The sequence below is a fragment of the Pongo pygmaeus genome, chromosome 1, assembly GCF_028885625.2.
Source record: "Pongo pygmaeus isolate AG05252 chromosome 1, NHGRI_mPonPyg2-v2.0_pri, whole genome shotgun sequence".
Classification (NCBI taxonomy): Eukaryota; Metazoa; Chordata; class Mammalia; order Primates; family Hominidae; genus Pongo; species Pongo pygmaeus.
Genome location: NC_072373.2, coordinates 46,611,679 through 46,625,080, shown reverse-complemented (window position 1 = coordinate 46,625,080; position 13,402 = coordinate 46,611,679). Strand labels below are relative to the sequence as shown.

At 45.4% G+C, this 13,402-nt stretch overlaps 1 protein-coding gene across 1 annotated transcript; it reads right to left on the bottom strand.

Moving 5' to 3' along the window:
• Positions 1-1,454: 1,454 nt before the first annotated feature.
• On the bottom strand, positions 1,455-12,560 carry RABIF (RAB interacting factor). Its single transcript, XM_054475683.2, has 2 exons — positions 11,603-12,560; positions 1,455-3,729 (listed from the first exon to the last, which is right to left on the bottom strand). Exons 1-2 carry the CDS (start codon positions 11,726-11,728, stop codon positions 3,484-3,486), a joined length of 372 nt encoding a protein of 123 aa, XP_054331658.1. The 5' UTR covers positions 11,729-12,560; the 3' UTR covers positions 1,455-3,483.
• Positions 12,561-13,402: the final 842 nt, after the last annotated feature.

Genomic DNA, 13,402 nt, shown 5'->3' with positions numbered 1-13,402 from the left:
TCTCCCTGTCCCAGGCTGGAGTGCAGTGGCACGATCTCGGCTCACTCACTGCAACCTCCGCCTCCTGGGTTCAAGCGATTCTCCTGCCTCAGCCTTCCGAGTAGCTGGGATTACAGGTGTGCGCCACCTAATTTTTGTATTTTTACTACAGACAGGGTTTCACATTGGCCAGGCTGGTCTTGAACTCTTGACCTCGTGATCCGCCGGCCTCGGCCTCCCAAAGTGCTGGGATTATGGGCGTGAGCCACCATGTCCAGCCAAGATTTCACTGTATTCTTAATTTTGATTATTGGATTCTTACAAATTCTAGAATTCACTTTTTTAAAAAACATGTCCATGTAGGCTGCTGAAATTCCCAAACTAGTGTCTCTCCTTGAACATGGTAAGCAGTTATTTTAGTCTGATGGCGCCAATGTCTCCAGCCACTGTGGGCCTGCTATCTTGTCTCACATGCCTGGTTACATCTTGTTGTACTCAGGATACTGTATTAGCAAAATTGTAGAAATAATCTGAAGTTTAGGATAATAATAATATCCTCTAGAGAGGGTTTTTGTTTGCTTATCCAAAGAGTTTGGGCAAACTACCACTCTGGGATCACCTTAATCTAATTTCAAGGATTAAGATCCGTAATCGGAGGCTGGGCTGCAGTCCCGAGAACCTGTTTCCTACACCGCCTCACCCTTATTCCTGGGGTGCAAAAGACTGAGGGCTTCAACCAAAAGTGAGGGACACCACCAAGTCCATCGCCCTTTCACAGGCCCTGTACCCTATTTCTGAAAGGCTGCTAAAATCACTGCTAAACCTCTGAATCACCTCCAAGTTTGGCAAATGCTCCCAGGAGAACAGTGGCCCTCACACCAAGCCCATCTCCCAGGGTTTCCATCTCCTCTGCTGTCCTGGTTTAGCAATTCTTCAAAGTCATGTCGGCTCTCTTGGTGCCTTCACACAGATTTCTAAAGTATTTTGTCCAGCCTTTCTAGTTAACCAGTGAGCTGATCAGTCCAAAGGACCTATCCACCATTACCAGAAGCAGAAGTCCTCATAGTTACTCAGTTACATGTGTAGCCTCATATACAACATGGTGACAATTTGTGAAATGTCAGTACACCACTGCCCATCTTTGATTCTGTGTTTTTGTAAAACAACAGACAATTATGTGGAAACAATCAGGCCTTCGCAAAATCAACTGCTCTCCCCAATAGAAAACGGAAGTTTCTATACTCGGAGCAGAAAGCACAGGTTGCCTCTATCTATCCACAGCAAATAGCAGCTGATTCACAAGTATGTACTGAGAGCCCATTATGTGTGAGGGAAATGAAGAAATGACATTTGCATTTTATAGCTGACTAGATAATCAGTTGGTTGACCTTAAGCTAAACCCCAATGTTCAGGTTTCAGCTCTCCTCTGTTTTTTCAATTTATATATTCTTCCCAAGGACATGCAGAAATCTAACTTCCATTGCTTAAATGCCTTTATTTCTTTCAGATCAAACTGAAAAGGCAGAATAGCAACTTGATATTTTTGGCTACTAGGGCAACATTTGGCAGTTCTCAAAAAAGGAAATAGAAATGACCAATACGTATATAAAAGTTTCACTAGAAATAAAATAAATGCAAATTAAAACAATGAAATACTATGGTTTCCTATTCAAGTCGCTATATATTATATATATTTTTTTGTTGAAACTGTTGTTGTTGTTTGAGACAGGGTCTCACTCTGTTGCCCAGGCTGGAGTGCCAGTGGTGTGATCTTGGCTTACTGCAGCCACCATCTTTGGGGCTCAAGTGATCCTCCCACCTGAGCCTCCCAAGTAGCAGGGACTACAGGTATATACCACCATGCCCAGGTAATTTTGTTCATTTTTTAAATAGAGATGGGGTCTCACTATGTTGCCCAGGCTAGTCTCAAACTCAATGTAAAAAATGCTTAGCTTAGGTTCTGGCTTGTGATGTGAGGGGCCATGTGCCCCTAGAGGCATCTACTTGGGTTTTGCTCCTGACTTGAGTGGATAACTCTGTTTTTCTGCAGATGCCGTAATGATGGACATGTGACCATTTGTCAGAAAAACACAGTTCTCTCAATTGCTTACTAAAGCTCATTCAGGCTAACTGGAGAAGGAAGCCACCTTTCCAGGCGAGTAGGTTGGTTGCAAAACTGTGCCCAAGGCCAGCTTGCACTGCAGTCGGGGAGTCCTTAGAAAGTCTGGGGGTAAAGGAATGAGGAAGCAACTAGAAAACAATGGAAGGGACTTCAGATGGTAAGGTTTCTATTTAGTACTTATTTCAATTTTAGGCCTCCTGAATAGTAGAGGTGGTGACAGGAGGATACCTGAAACCTTGGTTATATAATAAACTTCCTTCTACGACGGTGAGTCACTTCAGAATAGAAATGATGGAATAATTGGAAATCAAATTGAAGGCTTAAACAAGTCTGCTGATATCAAACTGTTAGAGCAGCCCCGGAGCTATGGAAATTTGTATCCATGCATCTGGATGGAAGTTTGTATCCTGGGTTGGCACAGAGATTCCAGTTGAACCAAAACTCCATGAGGACCATGCCCAGTAGGTTCAGTAAATGATAATATCCATTAAAGAAGTCTTGCCTACGAACAAAGGAAGAAAATTACTTGTCCAGATAAGGCAAATTATAAACTTTTGTATAATGTGGCAAAGGCCTAACCCTCATATCCTACACCCTCCACTCTCATTCTAAGACAGCCTGAGTAAACAGCCAGGGCTGGGTTTTCCTTGAGTGGCTGCCAGATGGGGTTAAAATCTGCTTCTCACCTTCTAGGCTGTAGCAGTGAGGAGCTAATATAAAAAGAAACTACAAGATTTCAAGGGAAGAGGGACCACACCCATCTTCACAATAAAATGTCATTCTCAACCTAGAGCAGAGGTGCTCAAACATGGTATTAGAGATGCATCCAAAGTAATGTTTCTGGTTAGTGGTTTAAATACTGAGTTTTGAAAATGCTTTACTTTCAGAAAGAATAAATTACTGTAGATGACAAGGGTAGCCATACAACAAAGTCACTCTCAGATATTTGTATGCCTTCTTGAATGAGAAAAAGGCAGACTTTCAACTATTAGTACATAAGCATCTTTTGTTATGTGTCGTCATAGCTAAAAGGTTGAATACTGCTCTTCTAGAACGAGAAAAAGAGGGAGCCCCTGGGCAAAACAGAGCCTAGGGAGAATGCCAGGAAAGAGATGAGATTTTTGGAGGTAAGCACAGTGTCCCAAAACTGGGGGAAAAGGGAGCTTAGGAAATGTGATGCAAAGTGAACTAAGCAGGAGGCATGTACTTGAGGCTTTAGGAAGCAGGATTAACCCTCTGCATGTTCAAGTGGACATGCTGGTACTCAGTATTTATATTAGCACAGAGAAGAAGGCAGCGGAACAGTTATACCACATTAAAGGCCAGTTCTTGTGGGGAGTAGGTTTATCTTTGGAGGTGGACCTGAGTACCCCTCCCCTCAGTTACTCATGGGAAACTCGTTCCAAGGCCACATAGAAACTGTTCTTGTCATCTAGGCAATGCCAGCCAATTGGTCCAATTTCACAGTCTGCGCAGACCAGAAACTTGATGTTGCCCACGTCCTTGGTGAAGCCCACATTCTCAAAAATGAACATGTCCTCAACCAGCCAGTGTTCCTGGAGGAGATCGCCGTCAGGATTGCTGCCGTCAGACAGAGCTGGCTTCTTTCTCATGGAGGGAAGGAAAAGCTGCAGTGGGAGAGAACATAAAGAACGCAGAAGTTGAACTGGCCCAGTTCCATCAACACCCCCGTTCTAGGTACACTTCACATTGCTCCCTAGCAGGAATGACAAAAAAAGAGAAGCCCTCTCGTTAAGCTGTAGACGATGGTGTTGGGTGGCTCTTCTTTGCCTCTGGTCTCTGCCCTGATTCTTTTTTTTTTTTTTGAGACGGATTCTCCCACTGTCGCCCAGGCTGGAATGCAGTGGTGCGATCTCAGCTCACTGCAACCTCCGCCTCCTGGGTTCACGCCATTCTTCTGCCTCAGCCTCCTGAGCAGCTGGGACTACAGGCGCCCGCCACCAAGCCTGGCTAATTTTTTGTATTTTTTTTAGTAAAGATGGCGTTTTACCGTGTTAGCCAGGATGGTCTCGATCTCATCTCTTGACCTCATGATCTGCCTGCCTCGGCCTCCCAAAGTGCTGGGATTACAGGCGTGAGCCTGATTCTTAAGAGAAATGAAAGAGGGGCACCAGCTGGGTGGTCTGGGAACTCGGTTTCACTGCTGTCCTCAACATGGGCCCGACATGGTCCTAGTTTCCCCGGCTCATTATGCTTCAGACACACTGGATTTCTTGCCTTCCTCAAACAGCATTAGTCTGTTCTGCCCTCAGATCTTGGCATGGCTAGCTCCTCCTTGGTAGTCAGCTCAAATGTAGCCTTCTCAGGAGGTCTTCTCTAACCAAACAACCTGAATTAGCTTTACTTACTGCCCACTGTATTTTTTTTTAAATAGTTTTACTGAGGTATAATTGACATATGAACTGCACATATTTTAAATGCACATCAGCTTGGGCAACATAATGAGACCTAGTCTCTACAAAAAGTAGTTTGAAAAAATTAGCCAGGGCTGGGTGTGGTGCTACGCGCCTGTAATCCCAGCACTTTGGGAGGCTGAAGCAGGAGGATCGCCTGAGCTCAGGAGTTCAAGACCAGCCTAGGCAACATAGTGAGACCCCATCTCTACAAAAAACACAAAAATTAGCTGGCTGTGGTGATGCACACCTGTAGTCCCAGCCACTCATGGGGCTGAGGTAAGAGGATCGCTTGAGCCCAGGAGGTCATTGAGGCTGCAGTGAGCTGAGATCACACCACTGCTCTCCAGCCTGGGTGACAGAGCAAGACTCTGTCTCAAAAAAAAAAAAAAAAAAAAAAAAAAAAAATTAGCTGGGCATGGTGGCAAGTGTTTGTACTCCCAGCTACTCAGGAGGCTGAGGTGGGAGGATCACTTGAGCCAGGGAGATTGAGACTGCAGTGAGCCAAGATCATACCACTGTACTCCAACCTGGGTGACAGAGTGAGATCCTGTCTCAAAAAGTAATAAAATAAAACGCACAGTTTATTTCACTTTAGCACATGTATAATGGTGAAACCATTATCATAATCAAGATAATGAACACATTCATTTCCCCTGGAAGTCTCTTCCTGCCACTCCTACTTGTTTACTTCTTGCTTATTTTCTGAAATTATCGTGTTAATTTATTGGCTTACTTATTTACCACCTGTCTACCTCCACTAGAATATCAGCTCCTGGAAAGCAAGGAGCTTACCTTGTTCATTACTAGATCTCTAGTGCTTAGAATAGCAACTGGTATAGAGCAGGATCTCAACTATTTGTTAAGCGAATAAACACAGAATATCTGGCTTTGATCTATTCCATCACTGTTAGGGATATACTGGATTTATCTTATAAAAAGAAAAATCTAGTTCTACAATTTGGAATTATTAGCTCTAGGATGCTTGTACCCTCCAACCTATATGACTTCTCAATCATTAGGAGAAGGCCTCTGGCACACACACAATTGCTTTAATTTCTTCAATATGGATAGTGTATACACTCTTAGCTGTCCCTTATTGATAGTGTATACACTCTTAGCTGTCCCAGACTACTGCAAAATATCATGCCAGCCAAGTTTGTTACCCCTCTGCTCCTCATATGGCTGTTGTCATATCACTTATTTCCCATTTCCCACCCCACGATATACTTTTTTTTTTTTTTGTAATTAGAGATGGGGTCTCTCTACATTGCCCAGGCTGGGTTTGAACTCCTGGGCTCAGGCAATCCTCCAGCCTCAGTCTCCCAAGTAACTGGGGTTACAGTACAAGCCATTGTGTCATACTGTTACTCCAGTCATTCTTTTTGCCTCATGTTAAAGGTCTCCTTAACACTTTGTTCTACCTTAAACAAAAACAGGAACAAGTAGAGGCAAAGAGAGTTAGGAATCAAAATTAAGGAACCAGGAAACCTGAATTCCGGTCGCATCTGTAACTTTCTGTGGGCCTCAATTTTCCTAAATGTATTTCTGGCTTATCCCCTATACTGTAGGTGTGAAATCCCACACATCTTCACATGGATGGAGTAAACTTCAGTGGACTAGTTAAGACATCTAACCAATCAACCAAGAATTCGGTGTGTCCAACAAAACAGAAAACTGACTAAAGCATTAGTGTTCAGGAGGTGCCCAACAAAACATCACCCCCTTCCCTCTCTCGGTTCCCATTTGTAGCACAAAGCGTCACCTGTCCAGTTCTCTCTCCTTTGATTTGAGATTTAAAGGTACTACTATAATTAACGGTCCATTCAAGGCATCATATTGGGTCCTGTTTGCTCTATTCCTCAACATTCCCATTTTAACTTAGACCATCTAAGTCAGGCCCACAAGACTATACTCATATATATGCATATGTATGTGCATCTCTGCCTGGATCTCAACCTATTCACTGCAATGCCAAGGACCATTGCTAGGGCCAGGAGATTAGCTATAACATCTGGAATATAATGAGGCTTTCTGGATAGACTACTGGGGATGGCAACAAAAAAATTAGTATGTAATTTGAGGCAAACTCAACTTGGTGCGAAGTTGCCAGTGAGATCCCTGACCAGATGGGTTGGTTACCTTTGTTCTGTCAGGACCCCAGCGAATCCTGGACAGCCTCTTCAGAACTAGACAGAACACCACAACTCAGTGAGACTCTGCTGATATACTACTAAGAGCACCCTTTTAAAAATAAAATACTACCTTTCTCATTGTAAAAATACATTTTCATTGTAGAAAACTTGGCAAGCATGCTATAATACAGATGAGAATAAAAACTGTTACAATACAGAGTACACTTCTGTTAACTTTTTCGTAATTTTTTCCCTTCTGGGAGTTACTTGTGTTGGTTTCAAAACACATCCGAAAATTCTCTGATAATCCTTCCACCAAGAGTGGAGTCCATACCCCTCTCCTTTGGTCTGGGCAGGCCATGGTGATTGCTTGATGAATATATGCAGTGGAAGTGACAGGCTGGTTAGAAAATGGCATGCAACTTTTGCCATTTCTCATGGGACACGCGCTGGGAGCCTTCAGCCACTGTGTTAGAAGTCCAGCTATCCTGAGGGTGCCATGTGGAGACCAGGCTGGGGGGTCCATGTAGGGACGGAGGTGGCCCCAAATCCTGTTCCAGTGCTCAGGTGTGTGAGCCCTCCCAGCCCACAGGCAGACGCGTGACAGAATGGCCTTTCTGACTGCCATCACAACAGAGACCCCCAGTGAGAACTGCCTCACTAAACCCAGTCGACCCCTAAATTCCTGAGCAAAATACATCATTGTTCGGGCCGGGCACAGTGGCTCATGCCTGTAATCCCAGCATTTTGGGAGGCTGAGGTGGCCGATCACCTGAGGTCAGGAGTTCAAGACCAGCCTGGCCAACATGGTGAAACCCCCATCTGTACTAAAAAATGCAAAAAATTAGCCTGGGCGTGGTGGGGGCACCTGTAATCCCAGCTACTCGGGAGGCTGAGACTGGAGAATCTCTTGAACCCAGGAGGCGGAGGTTAGGTGAGCAGAGATCGTGCCACTGCACTCCAGCATGGGCAACAGAGTGAGACTCCAACTCAAAAAAAAAAAAAAGAAAGAAAAGAAAGAAAAAGATGCTTAACAGCATCCCTGGCTTCTACCCACTAGATGCCAGTAGCACACCTCCCTCATTCTGACAACTAAAAATGTCTCCAGATATTGCTACATGTCCTCTGGAGGTCTGGGGGTGCGGGAGGAATCGAGAAACACACTACTTTAGACTAAAGAACTCTGGAATATAAGATACAGTAAGTGCTAGGCCCTGGATCACCTCAAAGGTAGGAATGGCAGTCTAGTTCTCCAATTGTTCCCATCTGCAGACTACTAGGCTATTCCACTGGGTGGAGCGAGAGAGAAAGCTGTAGGCCACCTCTAGCCAGACTCCTTACACCTTTCTCCAGGCTTAACGGCTGGGAGTGGTCCTTTAACACCTGCAGAGATGAGTAACAGCCCTGCTGTAATTGCCCTAACGGTGGTTTATCTGCAATATGTCACAGTTATAACAAAAAAGAGCTACCCTGAACCTTTTCAGGGTTTACCCCAAGGCTTTAGTTAAGGAGCTCAGCATCTCAGAAGCTGCTTGTTTTCTCTAAGGATGGAACTGCTTTTCCCCACCTTAAAATGTGTGACACAGAGCAGGGAAAGGACTAATAAATAACTGGTTAAAATCTTCCATGAAATTTTCTACCTTCTATTTACGTCATGTCCTAGAAGTTATATTTTTGCTGAAATTAGTATTTGAGAAAAGAAAGGAGAAAACAATTAGGACTGAGAGTAAGGAGAACACTGGGTTGGATTACAGCTGAGTTGCTCGAGTCCAGAAAAAGGGATAGGATTCTTCCAACAGCGCTTTCTCAAGAAATAGGAAATTTCCAGAAATATTGAAGCCATTGTTAAAAAACACAACCAAAAAAAAAAAAAACCCCCACCTTTTTGCCTTTTTAAAAGAGGGAAAACATTTTAAAACACTTAAAATGCATTAAAAAAAATTCTTAAGCCCCTTTCTAGAATAGGGGCCACTGTGTTCACTGAGAAACAAAAAGAAATGTAACATATATAATTTAATTTGCTCACACAATTTTTGGCAAAATCAGTTTAAAATAGTATCAAACAAGAATTAAGAATTTTGACTGATCAGAAGCTGCAGTGAGCCATGCTTTTGACAGAGCACAACGGGGAACGGGGAGGGGAGGGGAGGGAGGAAGGGAAGGGGGGAAAGGAAAACGGGGGAGGGGAGGGGAGGGAGGAAGGGAAGGGGGGAAAGGAAAACGGGGGAGGGGAGGGGAGGGAGGAAGGGAAGGGGGGAAAGGAAAACGGGGGGAGGGGAGGGGGAGGGGATGGGAGGGGAGTGGGAAGGGAAGGGAGGGGAGGGCAGGGCAGGGCAGAAGGGCGCAGCGGCTCACCTGGCCAACATGCTGAAACCCCATCTCTACTAAAAATACAAAAATTAGCTGGGCATGGTGGCGTGCACCTGTAATCCCAGCTACTTGGGAAGCTGAGGTAGGAGAATCACTTGAACCCGGGAGGCGGAGGTTGCAGTGAGCCGAAATCATGCCACTACACTCCAGCCTCGGCGACAGAGTGAGACTCCATCTCAAAAACAAAAGAAAAGAAAAGAAAGATCCTGGCCAGGCACGGTGGCTCATACCTGTAATCCCATCACTTTGGGAGGCCAAAGTGGATGAATCACTTGAGCCCAAAGTGGATGAATCACTTGAGCCCAGGAGTTGGAGACCAGCCTGAGCAATACAGTGAGCGCGTCTTTTTCTTTTTTTCTTTTTTTTTTTTTTTGAGACGGAGTCACCCAGGCTGGAGTGCGGTGGTGCAATCTTGAACTTCTGCCTCCCGGGTTCAAGCGATTCTTGCCCCTCAGCCTCCCAAGTAGCTGGGATTACAGGTGCCCACCAACACGTCCAGATAATTTTTGTATTTTTAGTAGACATGGGATTTCACCATGTCGGCCAGGCAGTTGTTGAGATCCTGACCTCAAGTGATCCGCCCAACTCAGCCTCCCAAAAGAGCTGGGATTACAGGCGTGGGCTATGTTTTTTTTTTAAAGAAAAAAAAATTAAGAATTTTAAAACAAACTATAAACTCCATTTAGAAGTCTCTTAATTTATGTCAGTTTATAAAATTAGACAAAACCTTGCCATGGAAAAGGAGTATGGGAACTAACCTATATTATGGGCTATATACTAGGCACAGTGCTAAGTGCTTTTATACAAATTCTTCCCTCTATCATCATCTTCATTTTACAACAAGCTTGTCCAACCCGCGGCCGGCAAACGGCTCAGAATGGCTTTGAATGCGGCCCAACACAAATTCGGAAACTTTCTTAAAACATTATGAGGTTTTTTTTTGCAATTTATTTTTATTTATTTATTTTTTTTTAGCTCATCAGCTATCGTTAGTGTATTGTGTGTGGCCCAAGACAAGTCTTCCAATATGGCCCAGGGAAGCCAAAAGACTGGACACCCCTGTTTTACACGATAAGCAACCTGCATCTCACGGAGGTTAAATAACTTTTTTTTTTTTTTTTTGAGATGGAGTCTCACTCTGTTGCCCACACTGGAGTGCAGTGACTCAATCTCCGCTGACTGCAACCTCCGCTTCCCAGGTTCAAGCGATTCTCCTGCCTCAGCCTCCCGAGTAGCTGGGATTACAGGCTTGTGCCACCACGCCCAACTAATTTTTGTATTTTTTTTTTTTTGTAGAGATGGGGTTTTGCCATGTTGGCCAGGCTGGTCTCACACTCCTGACCTCAGGTGTTCCGCCCGCCTCAGCCTCCCAAAGTGCTGGGATTACAGTCATGAGCCACCGCGCCCAGCCTAACTCTTTTAATGTTAATGAATGATAAAGTCAGGCCTCAATTCCATGTATGTTTTAATTCCAAGATCCATGTTCTTTCCACTGACTCCATAACGCCACTAACTTCGTAAAATTAATTGAGAACTCTACTCCTAAACCTTGGAAGTCTTAAAAGAACCCCGGGACCTCCACCAATCTCTAGATCAAAAGTCATCAAAATACCTACAAAACAACAGACACAGATTCCTTTTTTCCTTCTTTGATGAAAGGCTGTTTTGGAGGAATGGGTGCTTCTTGTTCTTCTACTAGACATTACACTTCACCATCTGCTCAAGCACGTGAAATAATAAAATGATCTGCATATTTTTAGAAATAATTTTGAATGATAGGATGTGCCTATGGTTGAAATGACACTATATTTGCACTTCAACACAGTTTACCGAAATAAATTTTTTTTTTCAACTTTCTCACTTGCGATGATGGTGGTAGGAAGGGTATAAAAATCCCTAAACTGAAGGGAAAAAAAAAAGTTTTTCTTCGAAATTTACTTCCAGGACGTCAGGGATCTACTGCACTTGAAATACGATTCATCTGGAAAACCAGACGGTTCCAGTGCCTCGGTAAAGTGGGTAGGTTACCAGGGTTATTTTGCCGCGTCCCCTACACCCGTTGTTCCTGGGGATCCTCTGTGGAGCAGATGGGTGCCCGTCATAAATGAGACGGTGAATTCAGGACTGGCGGGTGGGGTCTGAAGTGGGGCGGGAACCCGGCAACACTCGCGGTGAGCGGCGGCCGAGAGGCACCTGCCGAGTCCTGCAAGCTGGCGGGAGCTCGGGAGCCGGAATGGGGCGCCTTCCTTCCACGCGCCCACGGAGCAGTGGCCCTGGACGGCGGCGGGGCGCACGGCCCGCGCTCGAAGCGGCCCCGGGGGCAGAGGGCCGGGCTGGCTGGGCCGGGTGGCCCAGGGAAGGGTTCCCGCGGCAAAAGATGCCGGGGCAGGACCCGGTTCCCTCCCCAGCCTTCAGCGGCCCCAGGGGCAGAGCCTCGCCAAGCTGAGGCCCGAGGGGCGGGGCTTAAGGCCGCGCGAGGAGGGCGCGGTCGCCGGAAATTGAGGAGCCGGGGTTCAGATTCTGACCGCGGCGGCTCGTCGGGAAGACTGCGGGTGTAAACGGCCTCCAACCTGCCTCCCTACCTGTCGGCGAGAGAAGAGAGCTGTCCCTGGCTGCAGCACCCGGGAGCCGCAACGCTGGCACAGCACCGCCTTCCGGTTTCGGCCCTCGGCTGACACTAACTCGCTCAGCGGCTCCGTTGATTCCATTGCCGCTGCCGCCACAGGCTCCTCACCCACGGCTGCGCAGACGCTGTGTCTGCGGCTCGTTCTTCACTGCGCTGGCGCGGCTTGGCAGAGGCGGGGCGGCGAGCGGACGGTCACTACGTCTCTGCGCAGGCGCCCGCTTCCCCGGCGCCTGCGCAAGCGCCTTCATTCATTGCCTAACCTGAGTGGCTAGGTGTCGGCAGGCTTTGTGACAGGGACATTTCTTGGCACCAGTGACACATCTCCATACCCACCTGGTCACTGGGCTTCACTTAATATTAAAACCTAGACAAATCATTAGGTTGACCTTACTGTTTAGTTTTCTGAGATCTGAATTTAGTCTCCTGAATAAATGGGGACATTATTAGGGGCAATGTGAAGGGAATCTGTGTCGGACTTCCCATCAAGTTTTAGCCACATTAGCTTCTTCTATAGGAAACTACTTAGAGGGGCATGTATCTTTTCGGTATTGGAAAAAGATGCGTGGAAGCTTTAATTGCTGGTCTCTTCTACTCATTGTGACCATTTACTATGCGGCAAAACGTGTCAAAGCGCCTTTAGAAACTTACTAAATCATCACAGTTTCCTTACGGGGTCGGTACGCTTGTGCACAAAATGAGAAAGGTAAAGATCAGAAAAAGCAGCACAACTCTAAAGCCACTGCTCTTAATTAACTAGGATTGTCAGGAAAGCAAGATTATTTCAGACAGAACAGTATTATATATGAACAAGGGTGAGAACAAATTTAGGAATGGTTAGTAGACCACTGTGGCTGACCCACATTACACGTGGGGAGAAGGGGTAGTAGAGGTAGGTAAGGCAGAGTGGGCCCAGAGCTCCATGGCTTTAATGTCACGCCAAGGAATTTAACATTAATAACATGAATAATGGGAATCTGTGGAATTTTAGGCCAGAAATAACTGTTCGATATTTACTGTCTGCTGTATGTTAAGTACTGTAATGATCCTACCTGTGCTTCAGAAAGATAACCTATGACTAAATAGAGGGGCTAGATTGAACAGAGGAAAAAGAGTAGAGGTAAGGTATCAGGTAGCTATTACCTCATGAGTCTAGCTCAGAAAGGCCCTGAAGCTAGCAGAGGGAACAAAGATATGGGAATGGACTTGGAACAATTAAAATTGTACAGAACTTAGAAACTAGCTGGATGTCTGTATTGTGATGGGGGTGACACAAAGCAACTGCTGGCTTTCCTAGCTTAGATAACTAAGTAGCTGGTTGCCAGTTATGGGAGCTTAAAAAAATAAGATGAACCACCAAATTAGGGGTATCTCTGTGTATGTATGTGAGCACATGAAAGTGTGTACGATTGTGAAAAGAGTGAAAAAGCTATAAGTTTTACGTGTTGATTTTTCTGTAGAACATTCCATTGTGGCTTCGGTGTATGAACTATTTGTGAAGTTGGTCTGAAACTCATTAGTGAGCACTGAAGACAGCATAGAAGCCATCAGTCCTTCACCCTCCCCTGGATCTCTTCCTGAGATAGGAAAAGCCACGTTTTATAGGCTTTGGTTTAATTAGCAGGCGCAATCCATCTGCCGAAGTCACCAGGCATCTTTTAAGGAAAATAACTTCCTCATGTGGCTCCTCCTTCCTTTTGCTCTGGAAGCATCAGGATTGTTTCAGTTTTGCAGGCCTTCTGCATAGCTGTTTATATCA

What these genes read in the sequence shown, in the direction of transcription:
- RABIF (XM_054475683.2), bottom strand. Translation starts at nt 11,728, where the DNA reads ATGGAATCAACGGAGCCGCTGAGCGAGTTAGTGTCAGCCGAGGGCCGA. An exon ending in CTCTCTTCTCTCGCCGACAG is followed by an intron (nt 3,730 to 11,602) that starts GTAGGGAGGCAG and finishes CTCCCACTGCAG; the next exon opens with CTTTTCCTTCCCTCCATGAG.